A 16,686-nucleotide genomic window follows, 5' to 3' on the forward strand; every position below is an offset into this window, starting at 1 on the left:
ATATATTTTCCGAGCGCAGACATCTCTTACGTTCTCTGATTTAATCAACAATTATTTTCGGGAAAAATCATTCTTTGCTTTTCACACCGCCACTTTATAACAAATTTTGTAAAAAGCGATGTTAAAAGTTTATCTTGTACAATTTACATTGTATAATTATGCAAGATTTTCGTGAATTTATGTTATATGAGACTCTACTTCTTATCTTTTCTCTCTATATGCAATATATTGCATAGAGAATATATTTTACGCCAAATATATATTTCATTATAATTAACATATCTAACATATTTAACATATTTTTTAACTAGAAGATTGCAATATACTTTGCAAATAAAAGATTTTTGATTATCCAGTGAATGCACGAATTGATTGTTATCAATGAATATCAAAATTTATTGATACCAGTTTTCAATATCTTCCTTTATTTATATCAAGTTATTTTATGCAAATTCACGGTCCAATGAAAAAATGAATACGTTAATGATAATGATGAGTGCTTTTAGAATTTATTAATAGCTTACATGTTTAATCTCTCGTAGTTTTCAATTTCTCTTCAACAAATATTAATTCTGTTCGATTACCGAAAAAAATATTAAAAATTATATTTTAAATTAAAAAACACATGTACATGTTTGTGCATAAGTGAAACTCGCTTATTTACTAATGATAAAAGGCAAAAATCACCATACGTGTACTTTTAGGGAGCTTATTATTTACAGTTGTAAATTCGCAGATAGCAGTAAATTTGCATTTATACATGTTCTGCCTTTTATGTGTTTTATTTTCTGATCATTACCAATATATACATTCAAATGAAGTACAGAAACTTCGAAAATGTAATTTCCAAAAAACAAAATATGAGCTATATTAGTTGAGAAAAGAAAGTTCAAATACATTACAATTAAAATCTTTAATACGAAACTATATACACGAGACATAATTCTTTAGTCAAAACTTATTTCAAATTTTCTAAACTTACAAATTTTAATACACACACAGAATGTTATGTTTTTTTTTATAATTTATAATCTTTTCGGAAATTGTCAAAGCGTTAATATCTATTTTAATAAAAAATATACGAAAATGCTTTACGCGAATTAAACTTTTGAGATGAAAATAAATAACAAGAGCTTATATTCAATTAATTAAATAATTTTAAATAACTTTTAGCAAAATTCAATTTGTTTGTTAGCCTTAATGATATTATCGAAAATTAAAGAGCTGTAACAAATAATGATTTTTCCTGATTCCTATTCCTTTTAAGTAAAAAAGTTCTGTTTTTAAATTTATAAAAAATTTTGTTATTAAGTTAATTCGTCAAAACTGAAACACCTCTCTAAAAACATATAAGATTTTAAAATATCTACAGAATTAAATAAAACTAAGAGTTGATATATTTTAGAGAGTATTTTAGTTGAAATTGCACGGTAAATTCAACAAACTTACATTGCTTATAGATACGAGTTAAGGCCACCACTAGAAATAGAGAGAGCAAATCCCTCTTGCATTATTGTATCTTTTTTGGATTCCATAACGGATTTCGTGAGTTTTTAATAAAAAATTCAACGATAAGAAGCAATCGATAAAGTGATGTCTCACGGTATAGCTACGGTGGAAAGACTATTGATGCTCTATCAATAACATATAATCGGGTTTATCTCGTTGATGCGATGGTGCGACTACAACTATAAGTAAAGAAAATATTATACAATATTGCTATAAAAATAATGAAACACGAAATGATTTTCCGAAGTAATAAAGCTAAATTAAGTTACTTGAGATTACTGTAAGTACGTGTCAAACATTTTTAGCAAGAATAATCAACACCAATATTAGTGAAACATATGGAATTGCAATTAAGATCGCAACTGACTGAACTAAAATTATCTAAATAACATGTAATATTTAAAAATTTGGTTTGTTGTAATGTTGGAATTCACTTCAGAGATGAATTATCGAATTTAAAGCAAAAGTATATCGAGAGGAAGCATAACGTACGAGTATAACGATAACTTCGAGTTTTAAACGACTAAAAATTTATGGTTTCTCACCAATTAAATTTCAACGATAGATATTCTAATACTTTATCACTTAAAAGTAAGAAACGGATAAACTTCCGAAAACGGCCCCCCTCCGATTTCGATGAAACTTTGTGAAAAGCTTCGTTTTGGGTCAAAATGAAAGCCCTTAAAAAGAATTTTGGCGACTCCTATGATAAAGCCATTTTTTTAGATAAAATGATAAAAAATATAGGAAAATCTTCGTAATTCTACAGGATGTTATAAATTGAATATATACTGTTTGTATTTAAATAATCAAGGTCAGAAGCTAGTATGTATATATATAAACAAGCTTGTAAAGCGCGCCACGAACCCATGTGACATCTCGTTTCGCGTGAAAAGTGTATGCGTGGGGGCAGTAGCTTCCGCCCCTCTGCGGGGAGCTCCACATCTTTTAAACTAGACACATAGTGTGCCTTACAAAGTACATGCGTGAACTATTTCGGGACTACCGCACCTCCCCCGAAAGCACGGGGTGGGTGTGCGTGAACCTCGGTTCGCGTGGAAAGTGTATGCGTGAACTATTTCGGGACTACCGCACCTCCCCCGAAAGCACGGAGGGGTGTGCGTGAACCTCGGTTCGCGTGGAAAGTGTAATATATTACAAAGCATATTATTTATGTATTCTGCTGTAAGTATATAATAAAAACATTAAATCATTAAATACAAACAGTATATACAATTTATAACATCCTGTAGAATTACGAAAATTTTCCTATATTTTTTATCATTTTATCTAAAAAAATGGCTTTATCATAGGAGTCGCCAAAATTCCTTTTAAGGGCTTTCATTTTAACCCAAAACGAAGCTTTTCACAAAGTTTTATCGAAATCGGAGGGGGGCCGTTTTCGGAAATCTACCCGATACTGTAATACAAGTTACCAACTGCATATAAGTTCTATGCCACATTTTCTCAGAGATGAATCTTTAGCAAGGAAAAGGAGATGCATATCTACCTTTGTCTCACTATTGCACATACATATTTCACGAGATGCGCGGACTACGCGGAGCATGAATTGGCCACAAATTTCATCAGCTTTCCGATCGTATAGCTACGAATATTGAGTAACATTCCGTTCTTGTCGAAGACAGATAGATTTATCGCGTAATTTCTTTCTTTCTTCCCCTTTCTTCTTCTTTTGAAATCTTGTTCGCGATACAGATACAGATTTTGCCCGAAATATCTGGAATACTTAGGGTCACAAAATCAACACCTCCATATGCATACACAGCTGCACGTTATGGTGAACGTGCATAGAATGGAGCGCAGTTTCTGTGGCTTAACGATCGCTATCATTGTGAACAGCCATACTGCATAACAATGCACGCAGTGTTTTACTTAATAAAGGATTACATATGGATTAATAACAAACTTCTGCAAAAGACTCCACGAAAGCGTTCATAAGATTTTCTGAGCGGATGAATTCCAATAAGTAAAAGGATAAACAGTTGAATTGTTAAATGAAAAAAAAAGAATTATTCCACCTATATAAAAAAATTTATTTAAATGTTTTTCACAAATATATATAACTTAGATTACCTTTATATTAAATGTTGATAAATTATATTAATTGTAAGATTATTCACGTATTATTATTTGGCTACTGAATGTGCGTGAGCAGAAGGAAGATCGAGTTAGAGGCGCGGGAATGGGACTTATTTCCAGTTAACTCTCGTATGTCTATTTACAGAATATATTTACACAGAGTATATACATTTATTTACACGGAGATTAGGGTTCCACGAAACGCGGTTCTGATTCCTGGAAAATCGGCGCTTATTCCGCGAACTACGGTTCTCGTCGCACGATCTATTCCGCGAGCCACGGATCGAGCCGTCGTCGAGACTCCAAGCAAGTGACAATTCGCTTTTCGAAACGGAAGAGATGCTCGTTACGTCTCCGAAGACGTATCTGCCCGAGCCTCCGGCGCACTCGGAGGTACGAGCTCCCTATCCCCACGCATCACGTATCCCCGGTAATGAGCCGAACAATTAGCCGAGCCAATCGGTAGCCGACCCGTCGACTTGTCTTTCGGTTTGAACGTCTCGAATTTCGGAGTCGGCAACCGATCAGCTGTTCTCGCCGAGGTCAGGAGCTCCGTCTCCAATGTTTACGTCGCGCGATGAGACAAAGGGGATAGAGCGAGCACGCGAGGAAAAACCCGCGGTCGTTTCTCGGCTTCTCGAAGGTCTTGGAATAACGGCGGTTGTTCCCGAAACAATGCTGGGCTTAAGCGATAATTCTCCTCGCGATTATTCACGGGGGATTACGGTTCGATCGCGAACATTCCGCCCGCCTCGTATGGTGCTACCTACGATGATATTTAATTGATTCTATTTCGCGCAAGACGCGATAAGGAGATGACGGTTTTCGCGATTACTCCTCGCTTCCCGGTGCGTCGCAGTCCGGGAGGAGGACGAGTTTGCTCACAGGCCGTGTGAGTATCGATGCCGCCGTTCGAATTTTGACGACGCGAACCTGTCCGTCGTCGCCCGGGAGTAGCTCCTCAATCCGAGCGAGGGGCCACTTGGTCGGGGGCGTCGTCTCGCTTCTTACGAGGCACAAGCGGCCTGCTCGCACCTCCAGGTCGGCCTTGAGCCATTTCGGGCGATGAGCAAGCGTCTGGAGGTACTCCTTAGACCATCGCGCCCAGAAATGGTCCCGCATCTGCTGGACTTGTTGCCAGCGGGACAACCGAGTCGTTCTCTCCTCCGTCAACGACGGCTCCGGTACGGCGCTGATGGCCGAGCCTATGAGGAAGTGGCCGGGAGTGAGCGGGCTGAGGTCCTCAGGGTCGTCTGTCAGGGCCTGCAGGGGACGTGAATTCAGGCACGCCTCTACCTGAGATAATAACGTGGCCATCTCCTCGTAGGTGAGAGTCGCCTCGCCGATCACTCGCCGCAAGTGATGCTTGGTCGACTTGACGGCTGCCTCCCAGATGCCGCCGAAGTTGGGCGCAGCGGGGGGATTGAAGCGCCACGCTATCCTCTCCTCAGCAACGCGCTCGGCGATGCGTCGGCCCCTCTGGCCGCCGGCGGAGAATAGATCGCGCAATTGTGCGTCGGCACCGACAAAATTTGTGCCGCGGTCGCTGTACAACGTCTGGCATAAACCGCGGCGGGAAACGAAGCGGCGCAGCGCAGCCAGGAAGGCGTCGGCGGTGTAGTCCGTAGCCACGTCGAGGTGTACCGCTCTAGAACACAGACATACAAAGACAACGATAAATGCTTTAGAGGCCCGCTGGCCCCGTCCCTTGGAGGTTCTCAGCCACACCGGTCCGGCGTAGTCGACTCCGGTGTTCAGGAATGGCCGAGCGGGAGTTACCCTAGGACCAGGGAGGCTTCCCATGAGAGGCTGTGGAGAGGCCGCCCGCCATCGCACGCACGTCACGCAACGCCGAATACACCCTTTCACCAATGTGCGACCGCGAGGGACCCAGTACTCCTGGCGAAGGGCCCCGAGGGTCGCCTGCACTCCTCCGTGCAATGTCCGCCGATGGCACGCCTCCACGATAAGCCTCGTTAATCGTGACGGTCCCGGCAAGATCACAGGGTGCCTAGCGTCGTAGGCAAGCATGGCGTTCTTGAGTCTACCGCCGACGCGGAGTAGGCCTCGCTCGTCCAGGAAGGGGCTCAGCGAGGCGATGGAACTGCGCGCCGGCAGCGGAGCGTTCTTTCGGAGGGCCGTCGCTTCCCCCTTGAAATGAATGGATTGAACCCAGCCGATCCAACCCACGATGGCGTCGCTGAGCTCCTCGCGTGTTAGTACGAGCCCAGCGGAGGAATCGGGCTGCTTCTCGTGGGCAGTCCGCCTCGCCCGCAGGCACCGCAGCCAACGGCGGCACCAAGCTGTCGTCCGCGCCAAGCTCGTCAGGGATGAGTACCTCGTCAGCAGCTCGGGCTCCTCCGTAGCGGCTGCCACGGCATGTATGTGAGAGCGCCGTTCCGGGAGGTCGACGGGTACTTCGTCGTCCAAGGGAGCGGACCACGGACCGGTTTTAGTTCGGAGCCACGCCGGGCCCTGCCACCAGAGCGGGTGCTCCACGAGTTCCCTTGCTAAGAGGCCTCGGGACGCGCAGTCGGCGGGGTTTTCACGCCCGGGGACGTGATGCCAATAAGCGTCAGGGAGAGTGAGCTGAATCTCACTCACTCTGTTTGCCACGTATGTCTTCCAGGAAGCAGGGTGACCTCGAATCCAGCCTAGCACTACGGTCGCATCAGTCCACAGATGGGTCGGATCCTCTTCTATCTTGAGGACCCGCCGAGCATGATTGGCGAGTCGGACGAGTAAGGCGGCAGCGTTTAGCTCCAGCCGTGCAAGGCTGACCTGCTTTAACGGAGCGACTTTGGTTTTCGCCGCCACGAGGCTCACGACTACTTCGCCGCTCGAGCTTTCGGTCCGCAGGTAGACCACCGCTGCGTACGCCTTTTCCGAGGCGTCGGCGAATCCGTGCAGTTCGCGCTTAACACCTTCTTGATCGCTCTCCAGCCATCGGGGCACTCGGATCGTTGCGAGTAAAGGAAGTCCGGCCTGGAATTCTAGCCATCGTCGGACGTCGGTGTCAGGGAGCTGCGTGTCCCAATCCAATCCCAGCAACCAGGTGGACTGAAACAAAATTTTAGCTAATACGGTAGTGGGGGCGAGCCACCCCAGCGGATCGAATAGCCGAGCGGCTAAAGATAAGACCGACCGCTTCGTAATAGCCTCCAGTTGGGTCAGTTGCGTCGAGTAGGCGAACTGATCTTCGCGTGGATGCCAACGCAGCCCGAGGGTCAAGTGGCTCTCTCCCGGGAGCCACCACCGGAGCTCGCGTTGAAGGCGATCCTCAGGAGGGACCTCATCGAGTATCGACGCCTCGTTCGCCGACCACTTCTTGAGCGGGAAGCCGCCCGCCATGCAGATTCGGTCCAGCTGACGACGGATCTCTTTGGCTCTCGAGATCGTGTCCGCGCCAGACAATACGTCGTCCATGTAGGTCTCCAGTAGGAGGGCGATAGCTCCTAGCGGGAACTCAACTCCCTCGTCCTTGGCCAGCTGATGGAGCGTGCGAATCGCTAGGAACGCGGAACAAGCAAGCCCGTACGTGAGGGTGATTAGGAGAAATTCCAGCAACACATTGCTAGGGCTCTCACGCCAGACTATGCGCTGCAGATCCCTGTCTTCCGGGTGGACTTCGATCTGCCGGTACATTTTCTCTATGTCCGCCGCGAAAACGTACCGGTGACGCCGCCAACGGAGTAAGATCTCTGCCAAAGCCGGCAGCAAGTTCGGCCCGGTCTGCAGATACTTATTTAGCGCCGCCCCCGTCGGCAGCGCGGAAGAACCGTTGAAGACGACTCGCAATTTCGTCGTCGTGCTGGTTTCCTTCATCACTCCATGGTGAGGCAGATAGCAGACGGCCATTTTCGCCGGATCGGCCGGAGGATCGACCGGCGTCATATGCCCGAGCTCGACGTATTGACGCATGAAATCTGTATACAGCGCATGGAAGGAAGCATCCCGCGCGAACTTCGCTTCCATGGCCTTCATCACGCGAACGGCCGCGCGGCGCGTACCACAGAGATTCGGCATCGACTCGACGACGGGGAGTCGCACCACGTAGCGCCCGTCGGGCTTACGCGAATGTGTGCGCGCGAAATGTTCCTCACACTCCTGATCGGCTTTCGAGAGCGGTCCGGCAGCCGACGGAACCTCCTCCTGCTCCCAAAATCGCCTCACTAGTTGCGACAGTTCGTCCTCGACACGGCACTGGTAGGATTGCGCGAAGTGACTCGAAGCACCCTCACCGATAGCGCCAGACAGAATCCAGCCAAGAGTCGTGTTTTGCGCGACGGGTTCGCGACTACCCCCCTTGCGAAGTCCCTCTTGCAATATTTCCGCGTAAACGTCGGCACCGAGGAGAATGTCCACCGAGTCGGACGCGCTGAACTCGGGGTCCGCCAGCTCCAGACCCCGAAGATGAGACCACGCTTCAGCGCCGGCCTCGATACCGCCGGCGTATATTGTGAGCCGGGGGAGTACGAGCGCGGAGACCGACATCGCGGGGCCGTCGGTTCGCGGCGCGAGAGTCAGCGATACGCGTCCTTTTGCGACGGCCGTTTTCTGTCCGCCGACGCCGAATATCGAAACCGACGTGCGAGAACGCGGTAACTTTAATCTTTGCGCGAGGCGCTCGGTCACAAGGGACGACTCCGATCCCTGGTCGACCAGCGCGCGAGCGTGATGCAAGGTTCCGAACCGATCGGCTACGCGAACGCGAGCGGTGGCGAGGAGCACCGCGCTCGGCTTTACGGCAAGTCTTTGAGCCGCGTGAACCGTCTTCGCGACCTCGACCTCGCGACACGCATCGTGGACGGAAGTATGGTGTCGCGCGCCACACGCTGCACACCCCTTCTTCGACGCGCACTCACTGACCTTGTGAGAACCGAGGCAGTTCAGGCACAGGTTCTTGTTGTCGACGAGCTGCTTCCGTTCCTGGGCTGTTTTCCTCTTGTAGTCCTCGCAGAACATGAGGATATGGTCCTTTTGGCAGCAGTGGCAACGACCTCGCTTGGCGTCCGGATTTCCCTCCTGCTTCCGAGCGAGGTGGCTCCGCGCGGATTTGGCGGCTCCGCTCGCGGCCTTACCGGCGGCTCCGTCGACCTTAGCAGGCTGCATCGACTCGAGCGTATGCAGCTGCCGATCCAGGAATTGCTCGAGAGTCGCATACGTCGGAGGCTCGGTCGTGTCGCCGATTGACGTTTCCCACTCGCGTCGCGAACGCGGATCCAGTAGCTCGACCGCCAGATAAACGAATAAGTCCTCGCTACGGTTTATAGGCCGACCGATACTCGCCAACGAGCTGACCGTTGCTTTGACGCCGTGGAAAATCTTTCGAAGCTCGACCGCCGATTCACTCTTCATTTTAGTTAGCGCAAGGAAATTGGACAGATACGCGCGGGTGAGAAGTCGCTTGTTCTCATAATACGCATTCAATACGTCCCACGCACTGTTATAATTTTCGGCCGTCGTCGCGATATTCCGGACTAATAACTCAGCCTCACCTTTCAAGGAAGTTTTGAGGTAGTGCAGCTTTTCCACCGGCGTCGTGTTAGCGTCCCGGCCTATGAGAGACTGGAAGAGGTCGCGGAATGACGGCCAGTCCTCGTATTTGCCTGAGAATTCCGGCAGCTGAATCCGCGGTAACGTGGTGCGATTCGTCGTTGTCGCCGTCTCCGAAGTCTCATTCTTAGTTGCAGCCTCCTCCCTCGCCTTGTGCGACAGGAGGACGTCCAGGAACATTCCCTTCTGCGTTAAGAAGGTCTCCTCCACCAAAGCCGGGAGGTCCTGTTCCTTATAGTCAGTGGCGGCAAGGACGTCTGGAGGCATTAATAGCAGTTTGCCGTGTTGTTCCTCGAACTTGTTCCAGTTCGACTCCAAGGCTTGGAGGCGAGCATTCACCAGTCCCATTGTCAATCTTGCGCCTCCCGCTTTCTTCAAGTTTTCATAGGCGCGTGCGATGCGCCCGTGCAGTTCGTTCTGCGAACGGATAAGTCCCTCCATCTCAGGGTTGCTCATCTTCGTCTTCCAGGCGGTCACTCGTAGCACGAGAAGCTCACCCTTGACCACTCACTCGCGGCGCGGATATCGGTCGCGAAATCCGGCTCGAAGGACCAATGAATGTGCGTGAGCAGAAGGAAGATCGAGTTAGAGGCGCGGGAATGGGACTTATTTCCAGTTAACTCTCGTATGTCTATTTACAGAATATATTTACACAGAGTATATACATTTATTTACACGGAGATTAGGGTTCCACGAAACGCGGTTCTGATTCCTGGAAAATCGGCGCTTATTCCGCGAACTACGGTTCTCGTCGCACGATCTATTCCGCGAGCCACGGATCGAGCCGTCGTCGAGACTCCAAGCAAGTGACAATTCGCTTTTCGAAACGGAAGAGATGCTCGTTACGTCTCCGAAGACGTATCTGCCCGAGCCTCCGGCGCACTCGGAGGTACGAGCTCCCTATCCCCACGCATCACGTATCCCCGGTAATGAGCCGAACAATTAGCCGAGCCAATCGGTAGCCGACCCGTCGACTTGTCTTTCGGTTTGAACGTCTCGAATTTCGGAGTCGGCAACCGATCAGCTGTTCTCGCCGAGGTCAGGAGCTCCGTCTCCAATGTTTACGTCGCCGAATGAGACAAAGGGGATAGAGCGAGCACGCGAGGAAAAACCCGCGTTCGTTTCTCGGCTTCTCGAAGGTCTTGGAATAACGGCGGTTGTTCCCGAAACAATGCTGGGCTTAAGCGATAATTCTCCTCGCGATTATTCACGGGGGATTACGGTTCGATCGCGAACAGCTACGTTGTGTATTTGATGTTCTCCAAATTTTCGGAAAAGAACATTGCAACAAGAAGATTGTAACAAAAAATCAAATATAAAAAAGAGTCCATCTCTCTCTAAATTAGTACATTTAAATTAACGATTATATCGATGATATTGATGAATGTATCATCTCCTCCTCCTCGTCTAAAAAGGGCATGTTATCGATACTCGAATCTATCGAAGTATTTATGTCGCTTTTCCGTGATGCCGATTGGTTCTCTCGTTGCACTTACTTTATGAGCGGCTGTTATGGCATATTTGGACAGTTATGTGGTTAATAGTGTAATAGTAACAGAGTAAAATATTATATTAAAGCTAAATAGCGCGCGTTTGTGATGTCTAGTGAGAGTAAAATCAAAGCCGTAATGAAATTTCCGCAGCCGGAAAACGTGAAGCAAGCATAGTGTAAAGTTTTTTGGGGTTTAACTGGATATTAAAAATTTTTTGTTAAAAATTAATTCTCTGAGTAATTTACTAAAAGCAGATACAAAATTTGAGTTTGGTGCAAAAAAAACAGAAGCTTTTGATCGATTAAAATTTGCGTTAAGTACTAACCCGGTATTGAAATTGTATAAACAGGAAATGAAACGAAATTACACATGGAGATGCCTCGACGACTATGTGCTACATCAGATATACATATACTATGCGGAACTCTTGGAATAATATAATAATAGCTACGAAAATTTAGAATTTATTTAAAAATTATCTTTGAAATTGTTACTAATTGCCATGTGTTTTCGTTGACAATGAATAAAAAAGATCTGCGTGTTAGATGAGCTTTGCTACTTGAAAAATTCGATTATATATATTTTATAGTAAATATATGAGGTAAAAATATACATGTTGATGCGTTTGTTCACTGATATCCACTGCCGTGTAATATATTAATAGATGAAATAAAAGAAAGAATGTTCAACGAGAGGATGCGAACTCATAAATTATACTCATTCGCTAGCGGACAAAGGACAACACGACGGTTACGTTATGAGAGGCGGATTGCTATTTAGAGAGGACAATGGCGATATACAATTAGTAGCGCCGAAATGTTTGCAATTTCTGATATCACGGCGTGGTTGCGAAAATAATCACTTTGCGGTTAGAAATGCTATGGATTTAGATAATCAGAGAAGATTTGAAAGAACGCATGCAACTCGTATATAATGCTTGTGTGTATTACCAATATCTGTACAATACAATCTGAATTGCCCCGAACAAGCGACACTTTTTATCGTATAAATGGTGTCACGCATAATTGCCTGCGACATATAAATATCGCTATTGTCTACAAGATATAAAACATATAAAAAAAACAAAAAGTCGTGTTTGTTCGACCCGAGTGTTTGTTACACTCAAACATACTTGGAAAAAGAAACAGAAGCACTAATAGAACGGAATTACTAGTTTCCTAATATGCATAATACGATCGAAAGAATATTCGAAGTTGTCGTGAATTTTTAGCAAATAAAAAACAGGCAGGCTAGATGGCTATTTAAATTTTATACCTAAAAGTGGAGCAAATCTGAATGCTTTTTTGGATTTGTCTTTCTACAAGAAATCTGAGGGCAATAAGATTTTGCTGAGCCGTTAGTGTCTTTAGTGAACCTTGAACTATGAGAAAACAAGGCTAGTTATGTGAAAAAAGATTTAATTAACAAGGATAACAGGATTTATTTAAGACATTAAAATTTGCTCCACCGGTAGAGTAAAATCGGTTGAAAGCATGTGAAACACCGAAGTCACAATTCCAAAGTACAATTACGAGGTTTTGTTTTATCAGTCAAATTACACTGACAATGAGAAAAAAAATTATCTGCATTTTTGTTAGTGAATGCTAACACACGTATATGCTAATAACTTTTTTTCATTTTAGTAAATGGAATCAAAGTTGTTTGCAAACTAATATTTACTAAAATGCAGAAATTTTTTTCCTCAGTGTACAATAAAAAAATGAACTTTAAAAACAAGAATTACAAACAAAGATATCCTCTTGATCTACATTGTGCCGGACTCATAAGCCCACCCTTGCATTTAATACACTGTATCCAGCGCTCGATTATTGTTGACAAATCATTGCAAGAAATGCAGGCTTCACAGCTTCTTCCTAATCTGAGGATGAGCTGTCTTTCTGCTTTTTTTTTTATTTAATTTTTTAACTTTAGGAGATTCTATTTCTGACTTCTTTTTCCGAGTGCTCCGAGTGGCAGTCTCCATTTCCTGCTTTTTGTAGGGAGACGAAGTCAGGATGGCAGTTTTTTCTTTTTTCTGGTTTCTCTTCTGAATATTTGTTTCTTCTTGGAAAGGAATAGTCAAGGACTGCATTGCCGATGTTGACGGGTAGATTTGATCATTTCCAGATATCACCGATTGGGTTTCATCATCTTGGATTTCCTGCTGCATAGGTTTTTCAGTGGTTTTTGATGAAACGTTAAGATCAGCCAACACGTTTTTATTCAATGGGTATATTCCCGACTTTTTAAAACCATCTATAGCAGTTTGTCTTTCAGCTGCTCTAAAAAAAGCTTTTCCGTATAGGTACGCCACTTTACATATTGTTACATGTCGTCCCGGGTGATCAGTTAGCCATTCTTGCACCTCTTTTTCATAATATGTCATCAAAGGAGGTATGAATGATACGTCAAGTGGCTGCAACCAATGTGTGCAATGCGGAGGGAAGGACAAGATGATGACGTTGTTTTATTGTGCAAGTTTGATAAACTTCACACTTTTGGTATGAGAAGCGTGTCCATCTAAAAGCAAAAGCACCGGCTTTTTAGGTTGGGGACGAGAAAACTCAATGAATTTCTTGAACCAAGCAATAAAACTGACTTTCTGAATCAATCCACTCTCGTGATAGACGGCACATGAGTCGCGAGGAGCATTACATATCAAATCAAGGTCTACTTTTTTTCTAGGAAAAATAAACATTGTGGGCATATAATCACCAGCAGCATTCATACAAGTCTCAGCTGTAACGAGAACTTCTTTACTGGAAGATAAAGAGTCTTGCTTTCCTCTACGCAGAGCTAGTACTTTTGACGATTTGTTTGGTACTATTATAATGCCCGTTTCATTGACAATATAAATGTCATTACATGAAAAGTGGTATTCATTATAAATGGACTCTAATAAATCAAAAAATGATTGAACTGCTGTACGGTTAGAGTCTTTCGCGCTTGCAGGAGATGTTTCTTCAAAATTCTGTTGCGATAATTGCTTATGCCTGCTGAGAAAACGGTAGATCCAATGTTTCCCTGGTTTTTTTCTTCCTTGTTGAACATATGTGGAATGTTGTTCTCTTCAGCAAATTCAAATGCGAGTTTCCCTATATCTGTTGAAGTGAGGCCAAATAAACTTTTTTTAAAATGCAATATGTGTTGCACAAGTTCCTCTTCCTGAGCCTCTGAGAAAGTTTTACGGCCTACCCTTTTCGAGGCAGCTTCTAAAAGAGAAAGACCTTCCCTTTCAACTTCGTTTATTCTACGAATCAAAGTACGATAAGGAACCTTATGGAAAGCAGCAGCTTTTGGTGTGTTCATTTTTCCCTTATTAACATCTTCGATTGCTGCAGCCATTCTTTCCTTAGACCAGCAGTTCTTCTTTTTCGGGGCAGGAGACAAACCTTCCCTTTCAGCTTTTTGTATCCTATATCTTAAAATAGAAAAAGGAACTTTATGGGTTTCAGCAGCTTCTCTGCAGCTTATTCCCTTCATAACATCTTCCGTTGCTGCAACCATGCTTTCCTTAGACCATTTCCAGTGTTCAGTTCTTTTGTAATTTCGTGCCATTTTTATATCTAAATAAAGAATAAATAAAATAAAATATTATATGTCAAAATCACATAAAATAAATGATATTTTTAAAAATATTTTTGTCCAATTATTGTAAGAATAAATAATCTAGTAGAAATATTTTTATAATTTTCGCAAAAATTGTGTGAAAACTACAATTTCATATGATGTAATTACAACTTTTTAGATTATTTTTACGTAATTTTTACATTAAACTATATGATTTGTACCATATTTATAGTTTTTCATAAATTCACGTAGAAAGTTTTTGTGCAAATACAATTTTTTAGATGTAAATACGCAATATGTTCAACATTTTTCAAAAAAAAAATTATTTATAAGTAGTTGCATATCTTATTTAGTTATTTTTGTGTGTAATTTATTGCATCTAACACAAAAAAAATATATTTTATAAGATAAAACTATTTTTATTTTTTTTGTTTTTTTATATTTAATTTTTATATTTTATATTTAATATTACATTATAAAATTATAAAGATTATTAAATTTTATATCTTATTAGGCTATGTATATATTTATGTAAGTAGATAATTATTAATATGTAAGTAAATCTCCTTATGGTTATTTACACGATTAATAAATGAACTATATTTTGTAATTAATTTTTAGAGTATTTTGAAGTAAATAAAACATTTAAATCAACTTGCAAGTTGTTTATTTTCTTTACGTTATAGTAAAACACTTCCAGAAGTGAAGATGAGTATTAAAAAAAATACGTAAATTTACAACATAATTTTTGTAAAATGTAGAAAATAGTGAACATTTCTTACGATTTATTATAACTTTATACGACTTGTATTTTTTCATAAAAATAAGAAAAATAGTATTAAATCTTGTATGAACTTATAATGCTAAAAAATATATTAGCCACGTATCACAGGGAAAGTACTGACATAGTTTACTTACCACGTCCAATTTTTAGAAAATGCTCGTAAACATCACGTGCAATATTTTTGAAACGAGCTATTTTGTACACCCGACTAGCACGATAGGAGCTATCTATACTGTAGAGAAGAATATGCCACACTTCATCTATTAAGCGAGATATAAACTTTGTGTGACCACTTACCCGTGTGTCCTCTAGCCCCGGTCTTCTCTACTCGGTTTTGCTTCAACACGAAAAGAATAATAAACACGGCGGTTGTACATTTCGCCGTACAAAGTAAAGATGAAAATTAGTGCGATACACTCTCTAATACGTATATACAGAATGCAGTGCTGCACTTACCGAATTGTTTTATACATATGCTCTGTGTAGAAAGAGTTTACGACGGCTCGTTTTATTATTGCCCCGATATCGATTTTCTGGTTCGACAACTTTGCACTTCTCCCAAAGAAAAATATCGTGCGCACGTGGGCATTAACACAATTAATAACTCAATTTAACCGAGGATAGCAGCACCTGTCACGAAGAAATAGAGATACCCGGTCGACCAATAGGCTGCGTTCTTAGGTTGGCCTATGTATACTTTTTCTTTGGTTTAATAAAAAATAAAAATAAAAAAAAGAGAGATACCCGGTTATATCGAGGGGGTAACCACTAAATGTAATCGTGAAACAATGTCTCCGAAATCATTATGAAATCATCAGAAATCATATAAAATCACTAGACATCAAAATCACATAAAATCACTAGAAATCATATATGAAATCAGCAGAAATTATTTTGAATCTCCGTGTTATCACTGGAAATCATGTGGAATCACCATGAAATCACCATGAAATCTTCGGTGAAATCTGATAATGTCTGTTAAGTAGCACCCCCCCCCCACAAAAAATCGGAATAACACATATACAGAAATTAAGTGCTCTTTATGTGCTAATTATGTGCTCTATTCACGATTTTTGTGCTCGAGCAGTTTCGCAGGAAAACGCAATTGAAAGTGGAGGTGCTGGCTTAACGTAAGCTGACACCCCCACTCATTAAAATTACATATAAAATAAAAAACTCAATATGCTACAATTATGTGCTTTTTATGTGCTTTTAAATGCCTCAAACAAAATTAGTCTATCTATAATAATTTAAAAGATATACACAAAAAATGATTATATACTACTGATATAAGAGTAAAGTATTAGTTAAAATACAGTAAGCTAAATAATTTTTGTTTTAAAATGTTTCTTGATTAATGTGTTCTCGAAATATGCACAATGAAATTTTCGTGCTCATCCCCTTCCACCGACCCGAACGTGAGCAGCCCATACGTACAAGAGTTACGTACAAGAGTAAAATACCAGTTAAAATACACATAGCAAATTGGTTTTAGTTTTAAAATGTTCCTTATAATTATTACTAACCTTAATGTCAAACATAGTCGTTCTGCTGCAGATATAGGCTCACGAATCACTCTTTGCTTCATAATAAATGGTGCTATTAAAATTAGTAACTCTTCAAATTGTGTAGGAGTCATCCGAAAATAATTCCTGAATCGTGCTTCTTCCAAAA

General features: G+C 42.7%; 1 protein-coding gene across 1 annotated transcript; it reads right to left on the reverse strand.

Annotated features, from left to right (window-relative positions):
- Nucleotides 1-4,440: 4,440 nt before the first annotated feature.
- LOC143893342 (uncharacterized) lies at nucleotides 4,441-16,010 on the reverse strand. Its single transcript, XM_077398602.1, has 3 exons — nucleotides 15,469-16,010; nucleotides 15,147-15,349; nucleotides 4,441-14,224 (listed from the first exon to the last, which is right to left on the reverse strand). The coding sequence occupies exon 3, from the start codon at nucleotides 9,619-9,621 to the stop codon at nucleotides 4,441-4,443; it is 5,181 nt and encodes a 1,726-aa protein (XP_077254728.1). The 5' UTR covers nucleotides 9,622-14,224; nucleotides 15,147-15,349; nucleotides 15,469-16,010.
- Nucleotides 16,011-16,686: the final 676 nt, after the last annotated feature.

Source organism: Temnothorax americanus, unplaced genomic scaffold, assembly GCF_048541705.1.
Source record: "Temnothorax americanus isolate GAGA-0224 unplaced genomic scaffold, ASM4854170v1 Scaffold12, whole genome shotgun sequence".
Lineage (NCBI taxonomy): Eukaryota > Metazoa > Arthropoda > Insecta > Hymenoptera > Formicidae > Temnothorax > Temnothorax americanus.